A 14,470-nucleotide genomic window follows, 5' to 3' on the forward strand; every position below is an offset into this window, starting at 1 on the left:
GGCTCCAAGCTGTCAGAACAGAGCTCAATGTGGGGCTCAAACCCACAAATCGTGAGATCATGACCTGAGCCAAAGTCAGACGCCTAACCGACTGAGTCACCCGGTGCCTCTTAACGCTTATTTATTTTTGAGAGACAGAGAGTGGGGGAGGAGCAAAGAGAGAGAGAGAGACAGAGAATTCAAAGCAGGCTCCAGGCTCTGAGCTGTCAGCACAGAGCCTGACGTAGGGCTCAAACTCACAAACTTCAAAATCATGACTTGAGCCAAAGTTGGACGCTTAACTGACTGAGTCACCCAGGGGCCCCAAAATATTTCTAACGGGAGAAATAAAACTCCAAATCCTTCTTGAGGAGACGTGGGCCCTTCCTGGCTCTAGTCTCGTTTTGGCCTCCTTTACACCTTATGCCTCCTCCTTTGACCTGTAGCCAGGGCAAGGGAGAGGGAGGGGCTTACCGAGAATGATGCCGTTGGGGGCAGCGGGGGGCTGCCAGATCAGTCGCACAGATGTGGTCCTCACCTCCGGGAACAGGATGCCCATGGGCGGTCCTGGCACTGGAGGGACAAAGGAGAAGCAGGTGATGGTGCAGCCGCTGTTCAGCCACCTCCGGTGGAAGAGGTGGGCGGGGCTGCAGGGGAAGGGGACACTCAGCCCAATGAGCTTTTGTGGAGTGTGTGACTCTGAGTTCCATCTCGGGATGCAAAGATGCTATCTGTGAGGTTTCTACCCTCAAAACAGGCATTATTTGGCAGAACTGGAAGGGACCAGGCTCCAGCTTCCTTTTTAGCTCGGTGTCTGGGTACATGTGCACAGATATGGACACAGAGGACTGTCCTTAGCGCTGGGCGAGGGGACCTGGTCCTAGATCTGTGCTTCACAAGGCGCCACTCTGACTTCCGTCCACCCATGGAGAGGGGGGCCCACCCTGAGCCCGAGACCTCCTTTTCCAGGGTCTGTGGGGGCCTGTTCCCCAGGTCCGCCCTCCAGACTCGAACCTCTGGACTGAGGGGTGGCCAGGGGGCAGGTGTGTGGGGCTCATGGATGGAGACTGAATGCCACGCGCCAGGGGGGAGACCAGGAAGGGAGCAGGGAGGTCGGGGGGGGGGGGAGATGGCTGCGGTCGGGCAGCACTTCCCGCGCTGCCTCATCTCCACAGAGAATTCCAGAAAGTCTCAGATTTCTAAATTTGAACTTGGCTTTCCAGGTCAAGCCAGGAGGATAAGACATACTGAATTTAACAGACCATTAGGTTGATTTATAACTTTAGGCTGTGTGGACATATGGGGCTGGGGCTTCCATTTACACTCTTGTCTGCACCCCGGCAGCGTTTGCATTTGTGGTGGGTGGTGAGAGTCTGTGTGTGGGGAGAGGGGAGGGAGCGAAGGCCCCGTCAGTCAGCCTCTGATGGAAAGTTCTGCTGCAGGGACCGATGCCTGGAGCCCTGCTGGCATGCTCTTCTGCAGACAGGCTCAGGAGGCTGGTGCCCAGGAAATGAAGCCTTTCCCTTGCACAGATCTGTACTCAAAGTGAACCGGCCCCAGGCAAAACACTAATCAAAACGGAGGCGGAGTCTCTGTTTTGCACGCTTGTCCCAGAGGGCGCTCAAGAGACTGAAGCAGATGTCAAATGGTCCTCGAATTACTTCTTCCTCAGGGATGCACAGTCTGGAATGAGCATCCCCTCGCGCTGGGGTCGGTGGCCCTCAGTGACCCACCTCCCCCAGGAGAAGCCTGACACCATGGTTCGCTTCGGGGCAGAGGATGACCCCAGAGGGGCGGGGCCGGGCAGGCAGGAGGAAGGGGAGTGCCCGGCCTCCCCGGGCCTGGAGGGACTGAAGCTCACCGTCATCCAGCGTCCGCTCCAGGATGGGCGGGTGGCTGGGGCTGCCGTCCCCGATGCGGGTGAAGGCCAGCACCTGGACCTCGTACAGCACGTATTTGCCCAGCCCCGTGAGCTGGGCGCTGCGAGACGAGTTCCCTTCCACCAGCCAGAAGCGGGGCTGGGCGTCCGAGTCCTTCTCCTTATACATCACCTGCCAGAGCACAGGGCAGGGGCTGAGCGCCTAGGGCCTGGGTCTTGCCCGCCGGCACCTTCCCCGAGTCTCAATCCCAGAGCAAGGCAGGTGTGAATAGGGCTGGGGGTCCTGGGGTTCCCTGGGATGGCTTGGCCCCGGAGGGTCAGGAGATACGGTGCAGCCTGGCTTCTAGGACACAAAGATGCACGCGGCCGTGGAGCTGGAAGGGTCCTTAGGGAACATTCAGGTCGGCAAACAGGCCCAGAGAGGGGGTGGGACTTGCTCAAGGTCACATGGCCAGCAGTGGCCGAGCGTAGCATGAAGTCGCATCTCCTAACTCGTGGGCCAGGCTGAAGCCTGCAGCTCTGGGAGCAGTTCTAGAAGATAATGGGAACTGGGCCCCAGAGGCTAAGTGTGCCTGGCGCAGCCAGTGTGGCCTCCTGGGGGCTCTGGGGGAGGGTGGGGGCTTCTCCAAGGACCTGGGCCTCCCCAGACCTCCTCCCAGCCCTGAGGGAGGACTCCTTGGTTGCCATGCCGACCGGAGCACAGCCTTGGGGATCCCCCGTGTGTCGACACCAGAAGGCGGAGACCTGGGCCCCAGGGGTCACCAGGACGGGGCGGCCTTGGGTCCAGGCCTCACCTTGTAACCTAGCACCAGCCCGTTGCGGTCGGCCTCAGGGATCTCATTCCAGCGCACCAGCATGCTGCTGGAGGTGGTGGCCAGGGCAGACACGTTGGTGGGACCCGAGGATGGCACTGAGGGAGAAGGGGACCAGAGAGGAGCTCAGGACACAGCCGGCCTGAGTAGCAAGTTTCCCTGCAGCGGTCCTTGTTGGTCCTGGAACATCAGAGATGCTGCTTCTCGTGTCACATCAGCCTCCCCAGCATCGGCTCAGGCCAACGTGAGGATGAGACCGTTTCTGGCCCGTGCAGCGGTGAAGGGTGAGGAAGGACCGGATGGGGAGGGACGGCCTTTAAAAGGTGTCAACAACAGCTCCCTACAAGTGGGGACCCACATGTGGATGAATGAGGGCTGCCTGAAGGCTGGGGGTTCATAATCCTTGGGTGACCTACGAGCTGCTGGTTCTGTTTCTGGAATGTTCTGTGAGCTCATCCGACCTTCCCATCTCAGCCTCGTGTGGGCACTACTGGGTGTCAGGGCTAAAGATGAGGGCACAGAGATGGGCACGCTGTGGGGGTAGACTGGCTAACCCACAGGGGTGGGGATCCTCCCGATTTTGGGAGCAGTGGGAAGATGGTGGGGGACACAGCAACAGCATTCCACCCTAGGGTTCTGCCAGGACACCAAGCACAAACAGGAAAGTGAGCCTGAGCTTATTTTGAACAACAGCTCAGCTCTCGTGCCCTTTGGAAGGCCCTGTGGCCAGGGAGCCAAAGGTGGGGGTATCTTGGCCGCAGGCTGCTGGGAACGGGGGCGGCTGGGGCCAGGGGGCAGTACCTGACTCCCGGGTTCTGCCTGTCACCATCTGGCTCCAGGGCCCGCTCCCGATGGCGTTGAAGGCCTGGACCTGGACGCGGTACTCTGTCCACTCCTCCAGGTCCTCGATGGTGTACTCACGCTCCACGCGGTCCTGGACCACGTGGCTCAGGGTCTTGCCGTGGCCGTCTGCCCGGCTGTATTTGATCTTGTAGCCCACCGACTCGGGGTTCCCGTTGTATTCCATCTCTGGGAGAGGCTGCGGGAAGGCAGGGCGGCGGAGCTGCTGGGAGGCCGGGCCCGTCCGGGGTGTGGGACTGGCTTGTGCACCCTCTTCCAGGGAGCCCTACAGGATTATCGTGCCCCACCCCCCACCCCCCCGTCCAACCTGTCAGTGCCCATGTGAGGTGTGCTTCCCAGGTGTGGCTAGGATTGTGTGTCTGTGTTTCTGGTGGCTCCGCCCCCCCCCCCCCCCCCCCCCCCCCCCCCCCCCCGCCATCTCCTTGTCTCTCTGCTCCAAGCTCTAAGGATGCACCGCATCCATTTCTTGTGCGCATGGCAAACTTGCTACCCGCCCCCGCCCAAGGGAGTCGGGCTGGAGAGGAGACCCACAAAGGCTGCCTGTCCAACACGCTGATGAGCACGGCACCTCTGGCCTTGGCTGTCTTTCCCACTTAACTCCCTCGCTTAGGCTGCCAACATACACTTATTTAATTGCCTATAACACGCCTGGTCTCAGCTCACACCCGCCCTTGGAGATGCCAGCGTGGGGGGATGGCATCTAGAGCGTGGATGGAGCGCCAGTCACTGTCAAGTCCCTCCATCGGCAAACTTCAACCTCCTGCTGCATTTTCAGCCTCCTCCTTCTGGTTTGAGTTTCAGCAAAGAGAAAAGACAGATTCCTTTCCTAGGCTGGTGGGGCTGTGGCTGTCGACTCAAGGTCCTCTGGATGAACTTGGGCAGTGCTGATCAGCAGGGGAGGTGTGTGGAGGTTGGGGGGGCGGGGGGTTGTGCGCTGTGGTCTGAAGCAGGTGTGAGCTGAGGGCTCGGCCTGCAGATTCTCTGAAGGGGGAAGAGCTGGGGTCAGGGTGCCCTCAGGCCCTCACCCCCCCTGTCATTCTGCTTCCCCGGGGGGCTCTGAAGAGCCCACGGTCCACAGGCTGCCCGCATTCTGACCCACTTTCTCCCGTCTTTGGGTCCCTGCCTCACTCCCACCGCCTCCTGCCAGGCCCTGCCCCTACAGACACTTAGTGAAGCCGACCAGAGACCATTAAGACTGAAATCGATGGGCCTAGAGCACACGCTTCCTTACCTGCCAGGGAAAGGTAACAGGCCGTGCACCATTAAACGGGTCTGGCGGTGCCTAGGGCCCCGCACAGTGCAGCAACTGCCTTTTTATTCTTCCTCCAGCACCCCCTGGGCATCAGACTCTATAGTCTTTCAGCCTTTGGAAACCTTGAGATGAGCTTCAGGAGGGAGGCAGGGAGCCGGCCCAGAGGGGGGCCGAGGAGCGAAGGGGCTCAGTGAGCAGTAACGGGCTGTACACGCCCGGGGGAGGGGGCGCTGCTTATGGTGTGCAGGGCCACTGAGCTGGATGGAGAGATAGCTCTGCTCGGCGCCGGCCCCCTGGGAGGAGAATCATAATTAATAACTAACGTTGGTCCAGGGCTGATGGTACCGAGTTGCTTTTATCCGGCGTCCACTGATGTGAAAGGGAGTAACAGCTTTCTAGTAAATCCCACAGCGTGGGGGTTTGTAAGCTGTGTTTTGCGCAAGTGGTAAGAGATCTCAAGTGGAAATAAAACAGAGTTATGCGGCCAGGCTGGTTGGTGACGTGGGGTCAGCCAGGTTCTTCCCAGCCCTCCCTAAGAAGCGGAGCCGGGCCTCGGGGTGCTGTTCCCCACGTTTGTCGGGCTCAGAATTCTTGTATGGTCCTAGTACGTCCTGGATCGCAGCTTTGCGGGGGCAGCTGTTGGGAAAACGCCGTCCTGGAGGAAAGGCGTCGGGGAGAAATGTCCTTTTCTGGTCCCCAGAAAATGGGCAGTGTGCTCAGCGGTGAGGGCTGTGGATTTTGGGGGCGAGGCTCCCCGGGTTGGGAATCCCAGCCCTGCTGTTAACTACAGGATGTGGGAGGATTTGTGCGTGTGCGTGCGTGTGTGTGTGTGTGTGTGTGTGTGTGTGTGTGTGGTTTCTTGGGCCAGTTATTTTACTTCTCTCTGCCTCCGTTTCCTCATCTATAAACTGGGGCCAGGATCACTCTGCTGTCACGAGCCCGTGGAGAGGGTTCTGGGTTTGACTTTGAGTAAAGGGCTCAGAACAGTGCCCGGCAGGAGAGAAAGCCCTCAGCATGTTCGGATTATTACCTTGTGCGGGGTCACCTGGGGACAGTGACCCTTGACAGGTAACCCTGACCTGTGGGGATGGTCTCCCTCACCTGCCCCTCAACCTCGGAAGCAACCCCTCACTCTCTAACTCGGAGCAGATGGGACAACTTACGTCTGATCCCCAGACCCACCACTTGGGAGCTGTGTGGCCTCAGGCGAGTTCCTAACCTCTCTGAGCCTCAGTTTTCTTAGCTGTCAATGTCGATAGCAATGTGTCCTTCACAGGATTACTGTGATTAAATGGAAGAAAACAGGTAAAATGCTTGGCACCTGACTAGTGTTTTCTAGCACCTTCTCACATAAGGGATTTGTTCATTTGGTTAGGATTGATTATCGGGCACCTTACCAGGTACCAGGTGCAAAGAAAGGAGAAGGGGGCTGTAGGTGTTCTTGTGGATGCCCCTCCCTTTGATGTGGCCTCTGGGAGGCAATGACCTTGAGGGTGACAGGGTCCAAGGAGTCATGTCATCCCCTTGTGGGAGCCTTACCATCCAGCGGAGCCACAGGCTGGTCTCACTGGCCGTGCGCAGGGTCACGTTGGCTGGCGCCATGTCAGGGGGAGCCTGGAGGGTCTGAATCTTTCTAGAAGGCTGGCTGGGTGGGCTCGTGCCCACGATGTTCACCTGGCGCATTCGGAAGCTGCGGTGGGAGGGGGTGGGGGGTGAGCCAGATGATGAGAGCAGGACCCCAGGGCCAAAGCCCATCCCTGTCTGGGCAATTTCCGCCCCTGCGCCCACCCCCACATCCCAACCTGCCCTGTTACCTGTAGTAGGTGAAGGGGTTGAGCTCAGGCACTACCATGGAGCGGGCATCGGGCTCGTTGGTGAGCTGGTGAACCAGTAGCCACTCCTCTCCCTCCCCAACCATGCCTACCTGCAAGGGGAAGACACACTGAGACTTGCGCAGGCTGCAGGGCTGAGATGTTTGGTGCCCCACTTTCTAACAGGTCAAGCCCTCTGCCCGCAGAAGGTCTTGATTCAACCCCAGGGCCTGGAGGGGCACCAAGTGGGGTCACCATCTTTCCGGGCCCTTAAACGTGACTTCAAGGGTGACCCCTGAGCCACCCTGTATCAGAGACTGGTGGAATGCTTACTAGAAAAACCCACGCCCCTCGTCCCCCCACAGCCTGGCCCTGGACCCAGCCCATCAGAACCCTGCGGGCTGGTACCCAGGAATCTGTGGGTTTAACAAGCTCGCCAGGTGATTCTGCAGCACACTCTGGCACGTCTCTAAAACCCCAGCCAACTCGGAATCAGAATTTATGGGGGCGCGGCCCCAGGCGCTGGAACTTATAAACGCACCCCGGGTGCAGCCAGCACGGAGACTCAACCACTTCCTGTGCCTGTGGACGTGGCAGTCATGTGACACGCAGGCGGTGCTGGGACCTGCGCGCGCATTTCTGGCCTGTCTGGCCGTCGGACAGAGGCACTTGAAGATTCCCCCAGATGTGAATACACATATGATTGCACTCGAGGGCACAGGCGGGTCCAAGGCCAGGGAGCCGCTGCCCGGGCTCCAGGGCGCGCCCACAGCAGGTTTTACCTGGGCCTCCACCAGCCAGCGGGAGATGGAGGTTTTCCCGTCATAGCCTGGCCTGAACTGCAAGGTCACGGAGCGAGGGCCGATGTTGGAGATGCCCAGGTTGGTGGGGGCCCCTGGGAGCTCTGGAAAACAGAGAAGGAAGGGCGATCAGGTGAAGAGAAGGTCCTTCCACGTGGAACAGGACTCTGGGCGGGGTGGGGGGAGGCACCCTTTCTCTAGAAACTTCCTAGGAAGAGCAGGGCTGAGGCTTCAGCCCTCCAACAGTCTTCTTCCTGAACTGAAGGCTCTGTGTCCAGACCGGGGGCCTGACACAGCGTTGGGGGTTGGGAGGGTCTCTCAGGGCCGTGGGGAGGCTGACCAGGCTAGGAAACGGGAGCTGGGCATGGAAAAGCTTCCTGAAAGAATCCTCCTTTCCATCCACACACATTTCTGCCCTCCCAAACCCAATCACGGCTGAAGAAGATTAGAAGGAGTGGTGGGGGCGCACTTGGGTGGCTCAGTCGGTTGAGCGTCTGACTTCGGCTCAGGTTATAAACTCACAGTTCGTGAGTTCAAGCCCCATGTTGGGCTCTGTGCTGACAGCTCGGAGCCTGGAGCCTGCTTTGGATTCTGTGTCTCCCTCTCTGCTTCTTCCCCTGCTCATGCTCTGTCTCTCTCTCTCTCTCTCTCCCCCAAAATAAATGAACATTAAAAAATTTTTTAGGAGTGGGGATAGGGGGCAGCCCCTATTTTCTGACCAGGAACCTTGGGATTCAGAATGAACAGCAAGAGTACAGATTCTGGAGTCAGACTGTTTGAGTTGGAATCCAACTCTACGGCTTCCATGCTGTGTGTCTTTGGGGAAGTCACCCAACCTTTCTGTGCCACAGTATCCTCCTCAGTCAGACGGCGATGATGATAATATCATCCACCTCAGGGTTCTTAGGAGGAATGAATGCATTGATGTATATACAGCACTTAGCTGCAGGCATAACTATTTGTCAGGATTACAGTTACAGCCATTGGGGTCGACTGAGTCGGCTTGTTTATCTCAGCCATCTCTGGGGGCAGGTCGAGGGACTCTGGCCAGGTGTCATAAGCATAGACTTATAGACCCAGCCAGGACCACGTGATTCTCGAGCCCACCTCCCATAGATACAGATGGGGAAACTGAGGCACAGAGGGGACACTTGACTTTCTTAAGGTCGCAGAGAGCTTGGCAGAAGCAGGGTTGAGAGTAGATCTCAGCTTGTTCTTTATACCCGGTTTAAGATTACACCCACCCAGGTCATGATCTCCTGGCTTGTGAGTTCGAGCCCCGCGTCGGGCTGTGTGCTGACAGCTCGGAGCCTGGAGCCTACTTTGGATTCTGTGTCTCCCTCTCTCTCTGCCCCTCCCCCCCACCCCCTTTCAAAAATAAACAGTAAAGAAAAAAAAATTAAGAAAAATTAATTCCCACCTAATTCTACCCCTTTCCCAACCAATGCTTCCAATGGCTGGAATCCCATTTGGACTTTCTGGGGGACAGTGAGAATTCTTCCCCTGAATCAGAGGTACCATGGCTTGATGCAGAACCTGGTGTGGGAGGGGGCATGGATGAGACAGGGGTGGGGGTCCTTTGGGGGACTCTGCCTTCCTGAGAGCCGTGGGAAGAAACAGTAGACCACAGAGCCTCCATCCAGAGACTCGGAACCAAGAGAAGTTAAGCCGGCTCTGGGGGGAAGCCGAGGGGCCGTGGACCCAGGGCAGGGGAGAGCTCTGTGGGAGGAAAGCCCAGTATTCCTGAGAGAAGGGGCAGCCTCTTGGTCAGGAGGACCCCAAGAGGCCAGGGGTCCCTGAGAGTGGGCACCCACCTGGAGGCACCCCGGAGGAGATGGTGGACGCGGACACCTGGCCCTGGCCCTTGGCGGTCATGGCGGCCACCTCGATGGTGTAGGTGGTGAGCGCGGTGAGGCCCGTGACGCGGTACTCCAGGGTCACGTTGGGCAGGTAGTGGGTCACGCGGGTGTTGGTGCGGTTGTACTCTTCCCAGGAGATCCGGTACCCTGGGGAGAGCCCCAAGTGGTGGCGTGAGCTTGGCGGTGACCAAAAGCTGGCTTTGGCCCTTCCGCTCTGCTTCTCCCTTCTTCACTAGTCTGGCAGTTAGATGTGTGGTGGTAGCCTTGGGGCCGAGGGAGCTGGGGACACGGTGCTTGGGGCTCCGGGTATAACATCGGTGGGACGGCCCTGTTGGGTGGGGAATGTGGGAGGGGCTAAGCCATCATGGCGGCCGCTTGAGGCCGGTGGCAGACGACATGGACGACCTGGGTGCAGAGGGGCTCGGAGCCTCCTCCGGGTGCTTTCTAAGAAAGAGGGGTTTTGGACGAGCACTAGTCAAAGGCAGGGGGATGGACTGGATGACCCCGTCTCATTCCTGGTTCAGTAACACCGAGATGCCTACCTGTGAGGATGCCGTTCTTCTCTCCTGGCTCTTGCCAGCTGACCTTCAGCGAGGTGTCCAGGATTTCACTGAAGCTCAGGTGTCCCACAGGTCCGGGCACTGTACCCCGAAAGGGCCCCCACCCCACCCAATGCCAGTTAGACCCAGAGACACACCACTGTCTGCAAGACACCCCAGGTGGGAGGCAAGGCCCGGGTCGCCCTGTGCCTGGAGTGCTCAGCCTGCCTCTTGGGTGGGGAAGGGGGAGGGGACACAGGGACCGCAGGGGCTGGGTAGTGCCTACCGTCCTCATGGGTGCGCACCAGCTGCGGGGTGCTCCGAGGCCCATCTCCGGGAGTGGTGAAGCACAGCACAGAGGTGAAGTACTCGGTGAACTTCTTCAGGCCAGACACGAAGCCCACGTGGATGCTGTCTTGAAAGTTGGGCCGGGCGGTCACCATGGTAACCTCTTCTTCCTGCTCGGGCTCCCAGGCAATCAGCTGGGGAGAGGCCAGCAATTCAGGCAGGGCAGCGAGAATGTTCCGGAAGCAGCTGAGCGCTCTCCCACAGTCTGGGCCAATGGACAGAGAGAGTCTAGGAGCCCGGCTCTCTTGGGGCCCTACTCCCAGGGAAGGGGTGACCGTGCAGCCAGCCAGAAGTCACGAGCCTCTGTCCTTCTGGAAGGCTGCTTTGGTGCTCTGTGTGTTCACTGAGCAACTTGCTCTGGGCAAGGCACTGGGCTGAGTGGTCTCTCACAAGGCAGGTTTTTGCCAGATCGGCTACAGAAGGTGCAGGCTCAGCGCAAAATGAAGAGGGAGGGTCCCCTGGTTCAATAATTTTTAAGAAATGCAAGGTGAAGTGGGGGACCCTCTGAGCATGGAGCCTGCTCTGTGTGTTTACAGATGAGCTCAGAGAGGCTCAGTGATGCCCACTATACCACACAGCCAGCGGGGATCTCAAGAGCTCTGATTCCACCTGCGGGGCTCCTACGGCTTATCTGGGCCCGACAGGGTGTCCCTTGGGGTCCCCCTCCCCCAGAGCTGCCCCCTCAGCTACCCCTTTCCTCTAGTTCCAAGTTGGGATTTCAGTCTGAGCCATGCCCTGGAGGTGGCGCATTTGTAAGAAAACCCCATCTGGAAGCTCAGCATGGCTTTCCCTCTGACCTCCCCTCTGCACGCTCCTCCCCCCCCCCCCCCCCCCCCCCCCCCCCCCCCCCCAAGGACAGACGCTCGTGCCTCTTGCTTCCCCTTCCTTCTCTTCTTGCCTCTTGCTCTGTCCCCTCACATGCCTGTTTCCTGGGCCCTTCATCGGTCTCCCACAATGACAGCTGGTCTCAGAGAGTTCCTCGTTTATTTGAAGTTGATTAACTAGCAATTAACGGTGAAAAGCAATACTTGATGAGTTTTAATAAGCGCGGGTATTTATAGATATAAAACAATACCACGCCGATGTCTCCTGATTAACTCGCCCCTGTAACAATGCTTCATCTCCTCTTCATGGCCGCGTGTTTATAAAGGATGTTTTGAAATTTAATTGGTATTGTGAAAAGATAGCCTATAGCAAGTTAATTAGACACTAATTAGACCCTAAAAATACTAATCAGAAATACTAAGTGGCATTTAATAAGTATGTTAAATATCCTCCTTATTTCGGTTATCTTGTTTCATAGCAATTAAATTGCCGAACTTCTTTGGAGTAGATTAAGAAACAAGTTTAATGTTTTAATTTAATTTAATTAATGTAAATTTGAATTAATTACGCCGTTCGAATTAATTGTGTGGTGTGTTCCCCAGCAAGTGCAAAATCTGGGTAAATATTATTTTATTGGGTTGAGGCCAATTATGGTCACGGCCAGTATTTCAGGAATAAAGGACAAAGGATATTTTTAGAGGTGCCTTAAAACAGCAGCACCGGGAACTGTCTGCAAAAATGACCCAGCAGCGCACAGGGTGACGGCTGTGTGGTTTTCTGAACAACGACCCCATCATCTTACGGTTCCAGGCCTGAAGCCCAAGATGGCGGCAGGGCCAAGGCTGCTTCAGAATGTTTACTCTGGGATGTGAGCCACTGGTCATTTAGCTGCGTCTGAAGGGGAGGAGGCTGAGGGTCAGGAGGCTTCTCCCTCAGGCCAGGGGGACAAAGCACTTGCCTTCTGCACCTTCTGTTGCCTGACAGGAGGTGGGCTCTGCGCAGCCCTGGGGAGGAGCCTCTGTTCAGGTGAACGCACAGCGGGGCTGCCGTCTGAGGAGCTCCCACTCTGCATCCGGCACCGGGGAGAGCCCATCCCCGGCCAGTCCCGTTGCGTCATCGCAGTGAGGACTGGAGGGGACTCGCTGCCCTGTGCTGTTGCGGAAGGGAAACCGAGGACCATGAAGGTCGGGCCTGGCTGGTGTGCATGGACGGGCCAGAGCTAGCTTCAGATCCGTGAACTCTCTCTACCCGCCGCCCCCCAGACCCAGGATGAAGGCCTGTCTGCCACAGGTCCACACAGCTGCTAAGTGGGCGTTGGGGTGTGTCTGCTGTCTGTGGGTCTGTTCTTGTTAGCCAGGGTCAGTGTTGGTTTTTTTTTAAGTGTTTTTTAATGTTTTTATTTATTTATGAGAGAGAGAGAAAGAGAGAGAGAGAGAGGGACAGCATGAGCAGGGGAGGGTCAGAGAGAGAGGGAGATGCAGAATCTGAAGCAGGCTCCAGGCTCTGAGCTGTCAGCACAGAGCTGACGTGGGGCTCGAACCCATGAACTGTGAGGCCATGACCTGAGCCGAAGTCGGACGCTTAACTGACTGAGCCCCCCAGGCGCCCCAGCCAGGGTCAGTGTTGATTTACTTGATCAGGCCCTTGGTCTCAGAGTCCAAGCAGACTGGCTGTCCTGAGCATGGGGTGGGGGGCGGGTACGGGGGCCTGTGTGTTCGGGGAATGGCACCAGATCTAGGTTCCTGGCACAGGCACTCTGCCTCGGAAAGCAGAGGCCCATTCACTGAAGGGCGCTGGGGCCACTGGGGCATGTTCTTGTGTGGGGAGCAGCATGTGCATGCGAAGTGGGGAGGAAGAAGAATAGAACCCAGCGCTGTCACTTACTGTGTGACCCTGGGAAAGTCACTCAACCTCTCTGAGCCTCTGGCACTAGAGGGAACATTGATAGCTGCCTTGCTAGCTGCCAGGAGAGATCCAGTGAGGCAGTGTGTTATGGGGGCTGAGAGAGTAGAATGGTATATACGGCCTGCTAGCTACTGGAGCTAACAAAAAAAAGTAGAGAAATTCTCTTTCCCTCTCCTTTTGTCTTTCCTTCTCTGTCTGTTTCTCTCTCTCTCTCTCTGCATGTGCAAGGATTCACACAGAACCTTCTGGAAGGATACACAGGAAATTAACAACAGTTTTGCCAGGAGTGGGGAGAGTTTCTGGGTCGGGTCGGGGGACAGACCAGGCATATATAGAACTGGAATGGGATGGAGGATTTCTGCTACACGTCTATCTTTTCACTTCTGTTGGCTTTTGAATCATGTAAATACATTTCCTGTTTGAAAAAATTAAATTCAAAACTTAAAAAAATAATGGAAGGATTTGGCAATAGTAGCAAAATTATAGATATATGTATCCTTTGATCCAGCAACCTCCTTTCTATGAGTCTATTCCAAAGTTAAATGTGAAAACTATGAAAAGATATATAGGGGCAAATCTATTTCACTGCAGAAATGTTTTTATAGGAAAAGACTGGAAAAAACCCAAATGTCATTACGGGGGAGCCGGCTGACCCAACTATGGGAAAGCCACATGATGGAGTCCAATACAGATGTCAAGAAGGGAACCAGGAATCTCTATTCTCCTATGGAGGGATCCCCAGAATATACTATAAATAAAGAAGCAGGATGGAAAAAGTGTGTAGAGAACGCTGTCCTTTATCTAAGAAGGAGAGGATACACATTCATATATGTACGCATTTGTTTATGTTAAAGGAACCAGGGGTGCCCGGGTCAGCTAAGCATCTGACGTGGTATCAGCTCAGGTTGCGATCTCGCAGTCGTGGGATCGAGCCCCATGTCAGGCTCCATGCTGAGCGGAGCCTGCTGGGGATTCTCTGTCCCCCTCTGTCTCTGTCCACCCCCCACTCACTCTCTCTCAAACTAGATAAGTAAACTGAAAACAAAAAAAAGAAAAAAAAAAAGAAAAACTGAAACAAGCAAGCAAAAAGAAATCAAACCTATGGGGAAGGAAAGGACCAGAATTCAGGCTGACTTTCTCTGAATTTACTTTGTAGATTTAATGCTGGAACCATGTAAATATGTTCCATAATTACAGAACAAAATTAAATTAAAAAATCAATCCCTAAAAATCGAAACCGAAATGAAACAAATGAACCTAACGGTGTATTGAGCTGTAGCAAAATTACACAGAGAGAAACTATTTCCAGAGAGTTTGTAGCACAGCCATGTGAAGTGCGACCGAAGCGGGATACACCCTAGGAACGCAAAGCACTGAAAATAATCGGACACTATTTTCGGTAGTCACTGCGGAGGTGTGGGTGTGCTGGGGATAAAATAGACAGGTACTTACGTTGGTGTTATAGGAACTGGATTTTCAGTATGGAGAAAAGGGAGACAAAAGGCCAGTGAGGTTACTATAGCCTAGAAGTTGAGTTGGAAGTATCAGTATGTGTTTTACAAGGAGGAGGAGGGGGGGGAGGAGGGGGAGGGGGCGGAGG

The 14,470-nt window shown here is 56.1% G+C and overlaps 1 protein-coding gene across 2 annotated transcripts in view; it reads right to left on the bottom strand.

Moving 5' to 3' along the window:
- SDK2 (sidekick cell adhesion molecule 2) overlaps positions 1-14,470 on the bottom strand; it is a 261,230-nt gene that overhangs the window by 42,622 nt on the left and 204,138 nt on the right. For both annotated transcript variants that reach the window (XM_039229793.1, XM_039229792.1), the window contains 10 exons: positions 10,079-10,274; positions 9,796-9,894; positions 9,209-9,400; positions 7,377-7,498; positions 6,598-6,707; positions 6,323-6,473; positions 3,472-3,709; positions 2,653-2,768; positions 1,841-2,030; positions 454-552 (listed from right to left, as the gene is read on the bottom strand). In XM_039229793.1, the coding sequence (XP_039085724.1) occupies positions 454-552; positions 1,841-2,030; positions 2,653-2,768; positions 3,472-3,709; positions 6,323-6,473; positions 6,598-6,707; positions 7,377-7,498; positions 9,209-9,400; positions 9,796-9,894; positions 10,079-10,274 (1,513 nt within the window). The remainder of the gene's footprint in view (positions 1-453; positions 553-1,840; positions 2,031-2,652; positions 2,769-3,471; positions 3,710-6,322; positions 6,474-6,597; positions 6,708-7,376; positions 7,499-9,208; positions 9,401-9,795; positions 9,895-10,078; positions 10,275-14,470) is intronic.

Source organism: Hyaena hyaena, unplaced genomic scaffold (assembly GCF_003009895.1).
Source record: "Hyaena hyaena isolate Hyena2069 unplaced genomic scaffold, ASM300989v1 scaffold_39, whole genome shotgun sequence".
NCBI lineage: Eukaryota > Metazoa > Chordata > Mammalia > Carnivora > Hyaenidae > Hyaena > Hyaena hyaena.